The sequence below is a fragment of the Chionomys nivalis genome, chromosome 22, assembly GCF_950005125.1.
Source record: "Chionomys nivalis chromosome 22, mChiNiv1.1, whole genome shotgun sequence".
NCBI classification, from domain to species: Eukaryota; Metazoa; Chordata; class Mammalia; order Rodentia; family Cricetidae; genus Chionomys; species Chionomys nivalis.
The window spans coordinates 41,423,158-41,439,598 of NC_080107.1; the positions used below are offsets into that span (position 1 = coordinate 41,423,158).

The 16,441-nt window shown below is 45.0% G+C and overlaps 1 protein-coding gene across 1 annotated transcript in view; it reads left to right on the top strand.

Annotated features, from left to right (window-relative positions):
• The first annotated feature begins 7,214 nt into the window (after window positions 1-7,214).
• The window catches only part of LOC130864362 (histo-blood group ABO system transferase-like), a 45,015-nt gene continuing 35,788 nt past the window's right edge, over window positions 7,215-16,441 (top strand). Inside the window, exons 1-6 of the mRNA XM_057754619.1 lie at window positions 7,215-7,284; window positions 7,373-7,479; window positions 7,904-8,037; window positions 8,267-8,337; window positions 8,820-8,930; window positions 9,991-10,092. Coding sequence (XP_057610602.1) covers window positions 7,215-7,284; window positions 7,373-7,479; window positions 7,904-8,037; window positions 8,267-8,337; window positions 8,820-8,930; window positions 9,991-10,092 — 595 coding nt within the window. The remainder of the gene's footprint in view (window positions 7,285-7,372; window positions 7,480-7,903; window positions 8,038-8,266; window positions 8,338-8,819; window positions 8,931-9,990; window positions 10,093-16,441) is intronic.

Below are 16,441 nucleotides of genomic sequence, written 5' to 3' on the forward strand. Positions count from 1 at the left end.
AGGCAGGAGGTCAGCTACAGAGAGAGCATTTGAGTGTTGTAGCTTGTTTGCTGGCAAGGACCTTGAAACGCCACAGAGTTGTGGTGATAAACATGGCTACAGCCGGTATCTCCGCCATGAGGCTGGAAAGCTAAGGAATGGGCTGGATCTAGCCGGCAAAGCCACGGCTTTAATCCTACCCATATTGCTCAGTAATTTGAAGGCTCATGTGGTCAGATAAAAAAAGAGAGATATGCAGTAAAGAGAGACTCAAAAACAAAACAAAAGAAAATTTCTAAATGATTTACAGTGTGTAAAAAATATATGCAGGCTAAAAGACAGAAAGGAAGAAAGTAGTTGGGTGTGGTAGTACACACCTTTAATCCCAACACTTAGGAGACAGATGGAGATTGACCTCTGTGACTTCAAGGTGTGGTAGCACACGCCTTTAATCCCAATGCCTGGAAGGCAGAGACAGAAGGATCTCTGAGAGTTCAAGGACAGTCTGGTCTACAGAGTTATTCCAGGACAAATATATACAGAGAATATAAAACAAAAATAAAAATAAACAAAATAGAGTTAAAATAAAGCTGAACAAAGATGGAAAATACACAGAGAAACTTGAATCTTGATACTGTATGCTATTATGCTCTCTTTGAATTGTTTGAATGCTGAGGAAGGAGCAACAGATGCTGAAAGATATTTGTTCATAAATGCTGCTGAACTAATCCAAGATAGATATTTTCAAAATACCTTGACTTCAGAATTTGGATCTAAGGATATGATACTTTGAAAAAGAGTTTCTTCTTTTGTTTTCACAGAGGATGGGACACTGTGGATTGCTTTTATCCCAATATGGTATGATGGACCACGTCCTCCTGAAGGGTTGCTGTGAACACCTTCAAAAAATTACTTTGCTCAACTGCCGACTGAGAGGAACCTAGCACACAGGTTATACCATGAAAGACCTGATTAACAGCGCCCCCATTCAGCAGGAAGCAGTTTGGAGAGAAAAAACTGCGCCCATGTTCCCAAATATTGTTTATAAATGTTCTTTTACATTTAAAGAGGGAGATGATATAGATGTGAATAATTTGCATTGATATGAATCTTGGTTTACTGATATTAATTTAAGGTCAGTTTTGTTATATGTATATGTATTTCTAGTATTGATTAAGGTATTGTGATTGTGCAGTTCACTTAAAAATGTAATGTATATAGGTTGTTTATGGATAATTATCAATAATAGTCAAGCTTGTAGTTATGTTAGTTAGATTTTCTAGATGTACAATGTTTTAATAACTTAGGGTTTTTCAAGACAATGAGACACTCTGCTCCTGGCAGCACCAATCTACTTCAAGAAGAAGATGATGGGCATCGAAGAGGATCCTTATGGAGTTTGATAGCCATGTGGGCAAGAAACTGCTCTTGCCTGGACTGTTGCATAAACTGGACACAAAGAACCCGCAGAGAGAGGACTGCTGAATTTGCCTAAAGGTGAGATGATCTTTCAGGGTTCCTGATTCATGAAAGAGTCTGCAAGACATTCTGCAGGACACAGCAGATAGTGATTGAACTGCCTTTGAAATTTCCTGCTTCGTTGAAATGTCTGCTGGATACTATGGGCCTGAAGGCCAAAGATGGATGCCCCAATGGTACAAGAGAACTTTGGGTGACTGTCCAGGCAGCGAGATTTCTCTGTCACTTCTAGAGTTTCAGAAGTTTCTTGTTTACTTAGGTAATATTATATCCTTCTGGAGTCTTTGATGGAGTTGAAGAATAGTTAGTTATAGTTATAGTTTTCCTTAGTTATGATAAAGATAAAATAGATGCAAATACTGTAATTTTTACTTGGTAACTGTTTTGTTATATGTAATTTTGCTATGTTAAAGTTAAAGCCTTCCTTTTTTTTTGTTTAAACAGAAAAAGGGGAAATGATGGAGGAAGGTCATTTGTCAATAAACAAACTGCCTTGGCCCATTTGATAGGCCATCCCTTAGGTGGATGGAGTAGACAGAATAGAATGCTGGGAGGAAGAGGAAGTGAGCTCAGATGCAGGGCAGCTCCTCTGAGAGACAGACGCCATGCTCTCCTCTCCAGAGCAGATGCGATGAAGCTCTGACCCAGGATGGACGTAGGCTAGAATCTCCCGGTAAGCGCACCTTGGGGTGCTACACACATGAACAGAAATGGGCCAAGCAGTGTTTAAATGAATAGAATTTGTGTGTTGTTATTTTGGGGCATAAGCTAGCCATGCGACCGGGAGCTGGGGCGGCATGAACACAGCCAGCAGCTCCCTACTACAGAACTCAGTGTAGAGAACAGCTTGGGAGGCTGGGTCACAGGGTGGCTTGTCTGCTGGACAGGGTGGAGGTGGGCTGGATCTAAGGGCCACAGGGTGTGTAGCTGGTTTATTAGGCTCATATGTATTGACTAAGCTTCTAATGTAGTCAGAGCTGTATGCCTGGTCCCAGAGTGAGGGGAAACTATGGCTGTGCTTTATTGGTAAGGTTCTGGCGTCTTTCTCCTTCAATAGCTATGTGGTGTCTGCCTGATTCTGCCTTCTTTCTCTTCTCTCTCTGCTGGATTTCCCACCTTGCTATATTCTGCCCTGCCATAGGCTAAAGCAGCTTCTTTATTAACCAATGGTAATAAAACATATTCACAGCATACTGAGGGGAATCCCGCATCAGCGGCCCCCAAATCACCGTTTGTGCTATCCCCTCTCTAACCTGGTCTCTGGCTATCTTCTTCTCCCTGTCCTACCATCCACTCCCTCTTCTCTGCCCTCCAGTCACTTCCTGTTACAGCTAGGCTCTGTCTGCCCCTTCCAGGCTCCACTGAATATTCCTCCCTCTGGGAGTCCTCCTCTGCTTCCTCATTCATGTCTCATTCCCGTCACTACCCTCAATTATGTCTTTAAATGTCCCCTTTGTACAGATGACTCAGACAACTGAATCTACAACCCCTTGTGCCCGTAGTGATTGATCACCTTGCTCATGGCATATGCCACACTTGTAATAATATATAATTAAGCAATTAGGAGATAGGAGCACCTAATAGAGCAGGGATAGTTGATACAATGAATACCGAACAATACAGTGTAAGGAGAGCTAAGACATTGAGGGTTGCAGAAAATCAGTGTGGAAGGTGTCATATATGGGGAACCCAAATAACTTGACAATTCTGGTTTTGTTTGTAGACTTACTGGATTCTTACACAGAGACAGTTACACCATCCCCACATAGGGTCTTTTCTCTTCTTGTAAATCTATATATTTTTTATTCTCCTACTAACCCTGAATCTATATTTGGAACTGAAGAGACAAAACTAAAGCCATTTTAAACCTAGGGCCCATCTTTGTGAGAGTGTAACCTAGCAGGTACCTCACCCCATGTACTTGTGAATTCAGAGAAAAGCCACAACCAGCCTAAAGACCACCTGGCTGCCCAGAGACTAGAGGACAGCCCATCAGAAGCTAGACAAACAAGCTATTTTTTTTTTACAGTTACTGGATGGTTTTGTGGAAAGTTACAAAAATCCCCTCTTGACTTAGCACCAGCTATCCCCATGCCCCAATCAGTAATGCCAAGGCACGTAACTCCCTGTCTGTAATTTTTCCCTTTAAAGATCCCATGCGCTGTGAGCTCAGGGCCTTTCTCTCTCGCCTGCTACATTGGTGCATGGGACAAGGCCCCTGCTTGCAAGCCTGTACAATAAATTGCATGGGAAGTTGGCTCCGTGGTAGTCTTGCTGGGAGGGGGGTATCTCACGACTCAGGCTCAACAGAACCTTCTGCATTACATGTACACAGGGAGAGTGGGCATCCTCACTGGTCCTTGTTGCTCTATAAAGGGCCATATTGCACAGCAGGAGTGGCCCAGATCTTTTGTAGAAGCTCTTCTTCAATGTAAGGGTGAGACTCTTCTTCACACAGTTCTTTCTCAGAATCTTGTCAAATGACCTTCCAGCACTGACTGATTGACACAGCACAGAATTTCCTACTTCAATTGTTTAAATGATTGATTTTTTTTTTAAAAAAAGACAGAATCTAATGTAGCTCAGGCTAGCCTAAAATTTAGTATGAAATTGAGACTGGCTTTGAGCTCCTAATCCACCTGCCTCTGCCTCCCAAGTGTTGGGACTGTGCACTACCACACCAGGCAGCTTTTATCCAATTAGGAACTGCCCTAATTAGCTGTAGTAATTCATGACACACCTGGGCTTCACCAGAGCGCACTACTGGAAACAGAAAAGAGGAACACAGGCACTGAAAGTGAAAGTGAGATCTATGATGGTTGTGACAGGCACTGTCTTCAAAAAATGGCAAGAGAACCAGGTTGGTTGGTCATTGTCACTTAACCACAGCCCATCTCCTGACTGGCCGCTTATGCTTCAACCCGAGTGTATTCTATGGGCGAACATTCAGAGTTACGGATACACACCTCTCAATAATGAATGAGGGACTGGAGAGTTATCTCATCTGTGAAAAGCAGATGCAACTCTTGTAGATTACCTGGGCTCCATTTACAGTACATACTTAGGGCTGCTCACAACTGTCTGTAATTCCAGTTCCAAGGGGAATCTAATGCCTTTTGCTGACCTCTACCTGCAACTGTGTAGGGCACATATATATGTGGGAAAAAAGACTTATACACATAAAATAAATGAATCTAAAATGGCTAAAATAATCCCGTTTAGGGAAACAATCTTTAGTATACACGATGTAGGTAATCTTTTAGGTCAGACTGCTCTCCAGGAGTCTCAGATGCATCTTGTTCTAGGTAATTAGATGACAAGTCAGCACAAGCTGGGGTCATCTGGGAAGTGCAAACATCAACCAGGAAAATGCCCCCACATTATTGGCCTGTAGAAAAGCCTGTGTATTTTCTTAATTGGTGGTGGATGTGGGAGTGTACAATTCAATGCGGGCAAGGACCACTGGACTGGAGGTTCTTGGTGCTATAAGAAAGCAGGCTGAACAAGTCATAAGGAACAAGTCATAAGGAACTCCTATGTGACCTCAGCATCAGCTTCTACCTCCAGGTTACCGACTTGAGTTCCTGCCCTGACTTCTCTGGGTGACGGATTATGAACTGAAACAAGTTGCTTCTGGAGATGGTGTTTTCCCACATCAACAGAGACCTAACAAAGACACACCTCAGTCGCAGACAGTTCCCCTTGTGCCTGGTGCTGTTGGCACCAACAGAAATTGTATTAACCATCTATTCTGAGTAAAGCCCAGCCACTGTCCTTTGCAGCGAGGTACCTAGGAATTAGCCAGACAGAGAAGGGGTGGTCAAGTTGAGGTTAAAACTCAAGGTAGTGAGGGTCACAACCTAAAGCAATGAAAGCTGGAGCCATGGAACTGGCAATCCCTGCAGGAACTGCCACCAGAAAAAAGGGGAGGCCTGAAGAGAAACGCCTTAGGCCGTGGGAACAACACAGGCCAGGACTTCTTTCGTCTCTGGCTTACCATCTCCATAAGGTCTATCCAGGCCTGAGCACAAACGCCTGTTGACTCTTTTTTTTTTTTTTTAAATATTTTTATTTATTATGTATACAATACTTTTTCTGTGTGTCTGCAGCCAGAAGAGGGCATCAGATCTCATTTCAGATGGTTGTGAGCCACCATGTGGTTGCTGGGAATTGAACTCAGGACCTTTGGAAGAACAGGCAGTGCTCTTAACCTCTGAGCCAGCTCTCCAGCCCCGCCTGTTGACTCTTGAGAGCATCTACCATGAGTAGATCTCCACTTCCTGTCCTACCTCTTGTCCTCCCAGGGTTACCTGCAGTTCCCTGCCTGCCCCCCATTCCTGATGGTGTCTTTTATCACTTTAACTTACAGGTGTCTATGAACATAGCTTGAGAACTTGGTAGAACTCAGTCCACTGGGACACAGGGAAGGACAGGTAGATAGATGATGGGAAGTGGCTGTTAACGTGCATCAGCTGCCCTTCTTATTGCATAAGACTCGTGGGGGCAGGCCTCACCTGTCTGTCATCTGCATGTGGCTCTTATGGTTTGGCTAAGGGAAGAATCACACACACCACTGCCGTAAGTGTTGACATCAGTAGGTCCTCACAGTGATGTGGAAGGTGTCTATGGCTTGGTCAGCAGGACAAAGTACACAAAGTCCTTGGCACCCTGGGTGTGGAGACTCCAGGCTGCTCACTAATCTCTGGTGCTAAGGAGCGCTGGCCCCACCCTCTCACATCCAGGATGTCAGGCTTCCTGTGCAGTAGCACTGACAGGACTGGATTATGGCAGCTCCTCAGGGCAGTCCAGGGCTTGCCATAGGGTGCACATTCATATTGTTTAGATATCCTTGAAGCTGTCCAAACTTGGTCTACAGAGGCACAAAGGCGCCTTTGTGGGACTAGAACCTCTCTCTAGAGCTCAGGTCAGATGGGACGCAGGACATCAGGATGGGGAGGGGCAAAACAGAGTTCCTGATGGAGAGTGAGCTAGGCTGAGACCGGAAGATGAGGTGGCCAAGGCACCAAGGCCTTGTTGGGGATGAACTACAGTGGGCACACTTCTCTGTAGTGGGCACAAATTGGTGACTGGTTTATAGCTAGAATTTTCCCAGCTTCTGGAATAAAGGGTGAACCCCAGGGCTCAAGGCTCTACTCGGGAGCTTGGAATATAATTGGGTAGATAGATGGGTGATGGTTCTAGAAGGGAAACAATAAGGGTGAGCCTCTGTGAGGTAAGAAGTGCGGTAAGAGAGCAGAGCTGCCTGGTGCACAGCGTGAAGCTCGTCAGGTGACTGCGGTCTCTAATGTTCCTATGTGGTCCCTCCCTCTAAGAGCAGTCCAGGTGCAGGAGCTCCTGAGCTGTCAGCCAGATCCTGACACATCAAATGTGTCCCTACTCACATCTGGGGCAGGGTCACCAAGTAGCATAGGGCCATGTGGCGGGTGCTTAGTGCACAGCTTGTGCCCGGGCACTGACGGGGTTGTGTGTGGTTAAGAAGCTCAGTCCTTTTCTCGGCTTCTGTGAGAGAGAAGCCAGCTTCTAGATAAGATGGCCAAGGGAGCCAGGGGTGGCTGGGGAGCGAGCGCGGGAGTGGAGAAGGAGTAGGAGCAGCCAGGTCCCTCCCTTCCTGGCTGCCTGTTCTCTACTCCCGTCCAAGAGTCATTTCTACTCCATTGTGGGTTCTGTGTATGCAGCACCTTTGGACGGTGCAGACATTGTAGGGCATTGTGTCTTTAATCTGCAGTAGATAAAGAATGATCATCATATCGCCGCACAATAACCTCCATGCCCATGACGGACATGGATTTGTCGAGGTGGGGTGTGGTCAGTGCCATTTGTGACCATAAAGGGCATTCTCCAAGGAGCCAGCACAGCCTCATTTTGTCATCCGTGTGACCTGCCTTGTCTATAGGACAGAGCCTGGAGATGAAGAGCCTGCTTTTGACTGTTACACTGTTCGTCCTGGTGACTGTCCTATGTGCCCAGGATGACCTGCCTTTCCTCTCAGAAGACAAGAACGTGAGGCAGGGAGCGATGGTGGAAGGGGATAGAGAGAATGCTTGACTGTTGTCCAGTGCCTAAGGATTGGAGCCGGCACTCATAAGCTTTTTAGTTCTCTGAGCCTGGTCTCTAGCACTGCACCTCAGCCTGGAGTCTTGTCTGCTCTCTACTGCTCTGCTGTCTCTATTGCTGTTCCAGCAGGCATGGGTCCTCCTGGACTACAGAGATGGACCCACAGAGATGTCCACAGACACATTCTGCCTAACTAGAACATGGGTTTTTGGTGAAACTTTAAGGAACACAGAACTGGGGAGTGGGGGCCAGACCATGTCAGGGGCTTCAGACTGGGCTCTGAAATGTTTTTCAGACTCCTTCCCATGTGCTGGAGCTTGGACTGGGGTGTATTGGGTGTACACGGTATACAGGGCTCTGTTCATTACAGGTCTCAGGGATCTGGTACAGGAAAGTCATAGTGAGTGACCAGAACATCACAGAGCCGAAGAGCCATGTGGAATCATTCCCTTTTGTGGTGAGAGCCCTGGAAAAGGGAAACATGGAGGTTACGGTCTTTTTCATGTGAGTGTTACCACCGTGAGTCTTCCCAGCTCCCTTCCCCTCTCCTCTATGCTTTGAGTGTTGATGACAAGTAGCTTCATGCTTTAAGGGGACACCATCACAGCAATCATTTGAAAAATCCTGCCTGCACTTGAAATGGGGTAGACAGGTCACTTACTCATCGTGCAAGCCGAGCAGAACGCAGGTGTGGGCCCTGCAAGACACTGCTGCTGTGCTTCCTGTTTTCCAGGTTTGAGGAGGAGTGCAAACAGATTGAAATCATGCTGGAGAAGACAAAGAAGCCTGGCCAGTACAGTGCCTGTGAGCTCGTCTGAATTTCTTCTCCCATTGCCGTGATAAAACTCTCTGTCCCAAAGGATTAGGGAAGGGGCGTTTATTTCAGCTCACTGTTCAAGGTGCAGTCCATCCTGGTGGAGAATTCATGGCAGCTGGTGCTCGGAAGAGCTGGGTATATCCCATCTACTGCCGGAAGAAGGGAATGAGGGATGCATGCGTGCAAGTGCTACCATCCTAGACCAGTGGTTTTCAACCTGTGCGTGGTGATCCCTTTGGGAGTCAATATCAGATATCCTGTTTATCAGATATTCACATTATGATTCCCAAAAGTAACAAAATTACAGCAATGAAGTAATTTTATGGTTGGGGTCACCACACGATGAGGAACTGTCTTAAAGGGTTGCAACACTAGGAAAGCTGAGAATCCCTGCTCTACCCAGCTCCTTAGCACAGTCAGAACAACGTGTCTGGAACACTGCTGACCTGTTTTCTCTGTTTATCTACAGTTTGGGGCACGAATCTCATGTACATCTATGAACTGCCAGTGATGGACCACTACATCTTCTACAGTGAATGCCATTTTCTTGAGCAGAAAGTTTATATAGGAGAGCTCATAGGTAGGACCCTGGGTACCCCATGTCCTGTGTGATCTCCATCACCAGAAGCCAGAGGATGTGCAGTAGCTACAACTTGGCACTAGGGACTAGAATGCTTAGTACAGAAGACTTGATGTGTATCTAGGTTCTGGACACCAGGTGCTGCCTGTGCAGTGGGCAAGATTTGAGTGAGAAGGGTCAGGTTGATGGGGACGTTCAGAGAAAAGGACAGATATAGCCCTCAGGGCCATAACAACTCAGGGTGGAAGTTCCAAGCAGTGAACTATAGGCTGACTTTTCCTGTCCTGACTGCTTGTTCCCAAATAACCAGCAATCACTTCACAAATAACTGACTCAAAGACTTAATATAAAGTATAAATGCTCAGCCAATAGCTCAGGTTTATTATTAACTAGCTCTTACAACTAAACCCATTTCTATTAATCTATGTGCTATCCAAAGGCTTGTGGCTTTTACCTCTACACCATTTTGTGTGTCCAACTAAGTTTTCATCTGGCTGAAAATTCCTCTGACCTCACCCTTCCTCATCCCATCATTCTCAGTTTGACTTTTCCACCTAACTTTATCATGTTTAACTACTGGGCAGTCAATTTTATTGTTTATTAAATCAATCATAGTGACATATGTACAGTACCAGTGTACCCAGTGTACAGAAGGATTAAGCCACTGAAATAAACTGTCCAGTACCATTTTCTGGGGTCTCAAATTTCAGGAAGGTCAGATCAAAGGGTTGGGTCCAAAAAAAGACCTTTGGTTGGCAATGTCCCTTTGGACTTGAGAGACAGACTGGTATCCCTGTGACCAGGGTGCTTCCAGGTCATGGTGCAATTCTGTGCAGCCATTCAGAATATATCCCATCCTTTTGTACCTCCCTGCAGGCTATGTCCTTCTTCTCTATTCATACCCCATCTCCCTGTCTTCTCTAAGTGCCCCCTCCTCTCCTGCCTGCACTTGGCCCAGGGTAACGCCCCTAGTGCTGGGCAGTGATCCTGCCCTTGTACCACTGACTCCCTGCAGCACTGTGCAGTCACAACCCTGTGCTCATCTGGTCTCTGCCCCCAGGGAAGGATCCCACAGAAAACCATGAGGCCCTAGAAGAGTTCAAGAAGTTCGCACAACAGAAAGGCTTCCCACCAGAAAACATCATTGTGCCTGAGCAGAGAGGTGAGAAGGTGACTTTAGAGATCACAGACTAGACCACAAGAGACCATACTTTCCTGTAGTTACATAGAACTGTCCACACTCCTCCTGTTCTTCTGTGTCAGCCATTATTCAGAAACCCTTGTGTTTCTCCATGTCCCTGGTGTCTCTTTCTGTCTCCATTTGCCCTTCTCTTCCCTCACCACATTCCAGGTCTTGGTCATGATGACATCTAAGCTGTGTGTGTGATGGGCTCTAGGTCTTTTTCAGCACACATCTTCAACCCTGGATTTTTCTTTGTTTCTACAGAAATGTGTGTCCCTGAAAACCACAATGGTAAGTGACACCTGGAAGAAACCTAGGACAGCTCAGACTCCATAGTACTTGAGTTTTGTGGTTCATCTTTTGGATCCTTAAACTGAGATACGAGAGACTCTTTGTATCCAGGTATGAGTGGCCTTTCAAGGATGTAACCACAAGCAAAATCCCAGGACACTTGGGAACCCATTCTTTTTACGAGACTCCTTCCCATGCCATGGACTCCTTGTGGTCTCATCTCCCACCCAACACACCCCCTACTTAGTGACCTACTTAGATGCTTAGTGACCTGCTGGTAAACATGGAAGGCTGTACTTGAGGATTATGAGTGTCTGGCAACATCTCCACAGTGTCTGTGGGAAGGGAGTTCTCTGAATGGCATCTGTTTCCTATGAGTTCCATTCTACTGCTCTCATTGTAGAAGGAGGGGCCTCATCTCTGTCCTCTTCCTGTCACAGCTGTCCCTTGGAACTGCAAATTTTGAGTCAACTCTGCACCAGTTAATCGCACTGCCTCTCCCAGAATACTTGTCTCCCTGGACCACCCAACCCTGAGACACACCCCTCAAGACCATCTCTACCCGCTGGACCACACTTCTGCTAGGACCCTTTGTCCCACTCTAAACCCAAGTAAAGCCTTAAGCAACCATTTTGGACTCAGTGTGTGCTTTGAAGTCTCCTCTAAGCTCCTCTAAGCTCTATGACAAGGTTGAGGAGCTCTGGGACCCAGTAGGTACCAGATCCCAAGGTCTGACTACCTCAGTCCTGTAGGATATAGGACATCCTAGAAGGTCATATGATTGGACAACCCCTGCCCTCCCCCCTACGGCTTCAAAAGGTGTTTGACTTTGTGGAGAACTTGGAAACCTACTGGGTTGGGAACAGCTGGGGAGATGGTGTTACAAGTGCAAATGTGTGCAGGTTTCCACGGGGATCTTACTCCAGTGGGGACTTTGGGGAATCTATGAGAGGCCATGTTGTGGGCTCTTAGCGCACAGCTTGTGCCCGGGGCACTGACAGAGTTGTGTGTGGTAAAGAAGCTCAGTCCTTTTCTTGGCTTCTGTGGGAGAGAACCTAGCTTCCAGATAAGATGGCTAAGGGAGCCAGGGGTGGCTGGGGAGTGAATGCTCCTATTCATGCTCTTAGCCCTGTGCTCTTAATGGTTTTTCTACTGTGTGGGAACCCTGGAATCGACCTGTCCCAGGAATGATATCTCCCACTCAAGGTCCCTGTCCTAGACTGACTAGATCTGCCTGCTTATGACAGAGAGAGGCTAGCCATGACCAGGAATCTTCCTCATTTTCCAAAGTATCGTGTTCCTCCAGGTGGTACTGGGACCCTACCAGAGTCCCCTCTGCATATCCTTCCATCTCATCTCCTACCACGAACCCCTTTGCTTGTTCCGCCTCAAGGGTGGCATCCCCCTCTAGCTTCTAGGCAAGTGGTTCATAACTCGCTGGGCAGGAAACCTGCAAATTCATTATAGATAGCTATTAAAGCCTGGTTTCTGGAAACCTAAACCTTACAAGACTCCTGTGTAGTAGGAAGCATTGTGTTGAAGAACATGTGTGTGCGTTGCCTCTGCTGCCAGAGTGAAATCCAGCAGGACTGACAGCTGCCTGGGTAGCACGGAGTCTCATAGGAAAGTTGCCTGTTCTAAAGACTCTAGAAATAACATAAAGTCTGCCAAAACATAGAATGGCACAATGTTCCCCTTGGCCTTTGTCTTCCCCTTCCCGTCCTGCCCTGAGGGTGTGTGCTGTGCATTGCTGTGTGGTGGACTCTGTCTGTCACACTGTGCTGTGCACCTTGAGTCACCTCAGTGGACACTGCTGGGTGGAGGACCCTGGGAGGCTAAAGTGAGATCCTCATGAGGTCCTTTGTGTTTCTGTCTGGTTACTGGGTTTTCTTCATCTCGTGGTAAGACATAAACTTACTTTCCTTGTCTGAGAAACCTTTTTTTTTTTTTTTAAAATCAAAGATTGTTAGGTCATCAAAGGCCCATATTGTATCAATCACTCCCTTCCCCTTTTCACTGATTAGCCAGTTTTGTAAGATTATGAAGACATCCACCCACCAATGTGAAGAGACACAGTCACCACCTACACTCAGGATCAAAGACAGAGTTTGTTTTAGTTACTTTTCTTTTTTTTTAAATGTGTTATCTTTAGGTTTTCTTTTTTTTATTAATTTATTTATTTATTAAAGATTTCTGTCTCTTTCCCGCCACTGCCTCCCATTTCCCTCCCCGTCCCCCAATCAACTACCCCTCTCTCATCAGCCCTAAGAGCAGTCAGGGTTCCCTGCCCTGTGGGGAGTCCTAGGACCTCCCACCTCCTTCCAGGTCTATTAAGGTGAACATCCAAACAGCCTAGGCTCCCACAAAGCCAGTATGTGCAGAAGGATCGAAACCCAGTGCCATTGTTCTTGACTTCTCAGCAGTCCTCATTGTCCACTATGTTCAGTGAGTCCGGTATTATCCCATGCTTTTTCAGACCCAGTCCAGCTGGCCTTGGTGAGTTCCCGAAAGAACTTCCCCATTGTCTCAGTAAGTGGGTGCACCCCTCATGGCCCTGAGTTCCTTGCTCGTGCTCTCTCTCCTTCTGCTCCTGGTTTGGACCTTGGGGTTGTAGTCTGGTGCTCCTATGTGGGACTCTGTCTCTGTCTCCTTTCATCGCCTGATGAAGGTTAATATCCAGGAGGATGTCTATATGTTTTTCTTTGAAGAAAACACTATCCTGAGTGAGGTAAGCCAGACCCAAAAAAAGGAACATGGGATGTACTCACTCATATTTGGTTTCTAGCCATAAATAAAGGACACTGAGCCTATAATTCGTGATTTTAGTTACTTTTCTAGTGCCATGACAAAAACACCATGGCCGAGGAAACTTACAGAGGAAAGCATCTAGAGGGCGCTTACAGTTTCAGAAGGTCCATGACCACCATGGTGTGGAGCATAGCAGCAGGCAGGCAGGCCTGGTGCTGGGGAGTAATGAGAACTCACATCTCTTGATCCACAAGTAGATGGCAGAGAAAGAGAAAGACTCAGAATGTCATAGACTTTTGAAACCTCATAGCCCACTCCCAGTGACCCACTTCCTAATCCTCCCCAAACAGTTTCTCAATCTGGGAACAAATTATTCAAACTATGGGTGCCATTCCTTTTTTAACAAGTTTTTTAATCGATTCTTTGGGAATTTAATATTGCGCACCCCAATCCTACTCATGTTCCAGTCTCTCCATATTTGCACTTCACCCTTGTAGCATTCCCCCACAAAAAGAAAATTAAAAAAGAAATCATAATAAAAAACCAAAAAACAGAAATAATAAAAGAAAAAATTAAAATATCAAATAAAAACAAATAGACATAGAAAACAAAACCAAAAACAACAAAAAAGCAAAACAAAAACAAACAAAACCCACTTCCCTCCTCTGTCTTGCCAGTGTCTCCATCTCCTCTTCATGCACTGTAGTGTCACTGAGAACTGAGGTGTGTCACCAAGTAGACACTTTGGTTCAAATAGCTTTACTTGCAAATACTCACTGTGTAATGAGTTGTTGGTCAGGTTCAAGGCCTCTGGTTTCTGGTGAATCATCAATACTGGACCCTTATAGAAATTCCTCTCAGATACCCTGCTGTTGCCCTGAGTCATGGAGATCCTGAAGCTACGTTTCTGCAGGACCTGCCCCTTAATGTGTCCCAGCAGGTTATAAACGAGTTAGAAGCTGGTGTGGGCTAACTCAAACCTTGGCTGTGTGCCTTGATGGTAGCTGAGTTGGTCAGTCTGGGCCCTTGGGACCACCCCCTCAGGCAAGGGGTGGAGTCAGCTTTCCAACACCCTTTGTGAGGGGTAGCACCAGCTTTTCTAAGTGTGGTGTTGGGGGAAGCTCTCCTATGAGGGGAGGGGTTAGCTCTCTTGTTTTGGTGGCCATTGTGGCCAGCTCTCTCAGGGCTAATGAGGGTAGGGTCCAGCTCAGTATGACCCTAGGACCACAACACACATGGTTTACATGGGTCTCTTTGTTAACACATGCAACAGACATCAACACAGACCTCAGCTGCAACAGGACCATGGACCCAGCAGAAGCTTGGGCCTAATTGTCTCCATGGTCCCAGGCAGTAGCACAGGTCAGTCAGGTCTTTATGGGCCCTGGTAGCAGTGTGGTCCCTGGACTCTAACATGGCCTCAGGTGACAGTCAAGACCCCTGGCATCGCATGCCCTTGATGGTAACAGGAACCCGTGGAGGCCCAAAAATGTGAGCCTATTTCCACCTTGACCAAAGGGAAGAGAGTTGGAACTCACTCCTATTCCTTCAAGGTTATTGTCTGTTTCTACCTCAAACAAAGGTCCCACCTAGATTTAGATCAGAGAGTTCTCTGAGGTTACTGTCAACAGATGTGGCTAATATCCAGAACTTGTATTTCAGGAATAGAGAAGTAGATATGTTTCTACCTCAAACAAAAGTGTAACAATCCAACTAAGGATTCCACCTAGGGAGTGGTTTGCCTACAAAATGTTTTGGTCTGGGGTATGAATGTGATTTGTTTTGTTCTAGCAACAAAGTGTTTTCCTAAGAATGTAGCCTGCAACCTTCAATTGGTATGTTGACTTCTTTGTATCATGTTAATGCAGTTTTTTTAAAAAAATCTTACTCCTACCTTTTGGGGTCTACTTATGAGTGAGTATATACTTTGCTTGTCTTTCAGGGACTGTATTACTTCACTCTGAATGATTTTTTCTAGTTCTATCCATTTGCCTTCAAATTTCCTGATGTCACTGTTTTTTTAATAACTGAATAGTACTCCATTGTGTAAATGTACCACATTTTCTTTAGCCATCCCTCAGTTGAGGGCCATCCAGGTTATTTCCAGGTCATGGCTATTATAAATAAAGCTGTTATGAATATAGTTGAGCAGGTGTACTTGTAGTATGATTGAGCACCCTTTGCATATATGCCAAGGGTGCTATTGCTGGGTTTTGAGGTAGATTGTGTTGAATCTGCAGATTGCTTTTGATAAGATGTGTATTTCTTTAAACTTTCTTTTTATTTAATCTTCATGCCTTTCACATCATGCATCTCTATCCCATTTATTCCCCATCTCTGTGTATCTATACTCTGCCCTTGCAGCCCCCTGACAAATAAAATTCACAGTCTTTTGTTTCTTGTGGAAACAAAAACATAACCTCTTCCCCAATGCAACATACTTTTTGACTTACATTTTGAAGTTAAGACATTTTAAAAATATATATAGGTTGGTTTAATTTAATAGCTTTTATAATCCAATGCCTCTCAACAGCTATTGTTTGCTCATAATCAATCAAAAAATTCTTTATTTTTGACAAGCTAGCAAGAAAATTTATTTCTTAAAGATCTTATTTTTGTCTTTTGTTAAGGTTAGAAGCAGAAAGAGCCTTCAATCTTAACATCACACTGAAAAGAAACATTACAATTTTAATTGTTTATTTCTTGAACATCTCATAGATAATAATTGTGAAATGCATTAATTAGTTGAGAAAAACTGTATAAATTGTAACTCTTGTTGCTCATTAAGCAAAACTGCATTCTGCATTTTAAATTCCTGTTATCAGGAATAACAGTTCAAAGAATAATGAAATAAGTCATTTTCTTATATTCATAGCACATATTTGTTATTGCCAATTTCTTAGAAAAAGAAGCTTACACTGATTAATTTGAGTGCTTTTTCATTAGTATAAATAAGATGTTAAGTAGTGTAAGAAATTGCTGTAATACTGTAGACTGAAGCACTTTCAGTGATGTTTTTCTTTTCTTTTAAAAAAAGAAAACAAACTATCTTCTTTCATTTTACATACCAATCCTAGTTCCCACTCCCTTCCCTCCTCTCAATTCCTCTACCTCCCCCCCAATCCCCTATCTACTCCTCAGAGATGGTAGGGTACATTGCTTTGGGGAAGGTCAAAGGCCCTTCCTATTATAACTAGACTGAGCAAGGTATCCATCCAAAAGAATAGGTTCCCAAAAGCCAGTACAAGCAGTAGGGATAAATCCTGGTGACACTGCTTTTGTTGGAGGA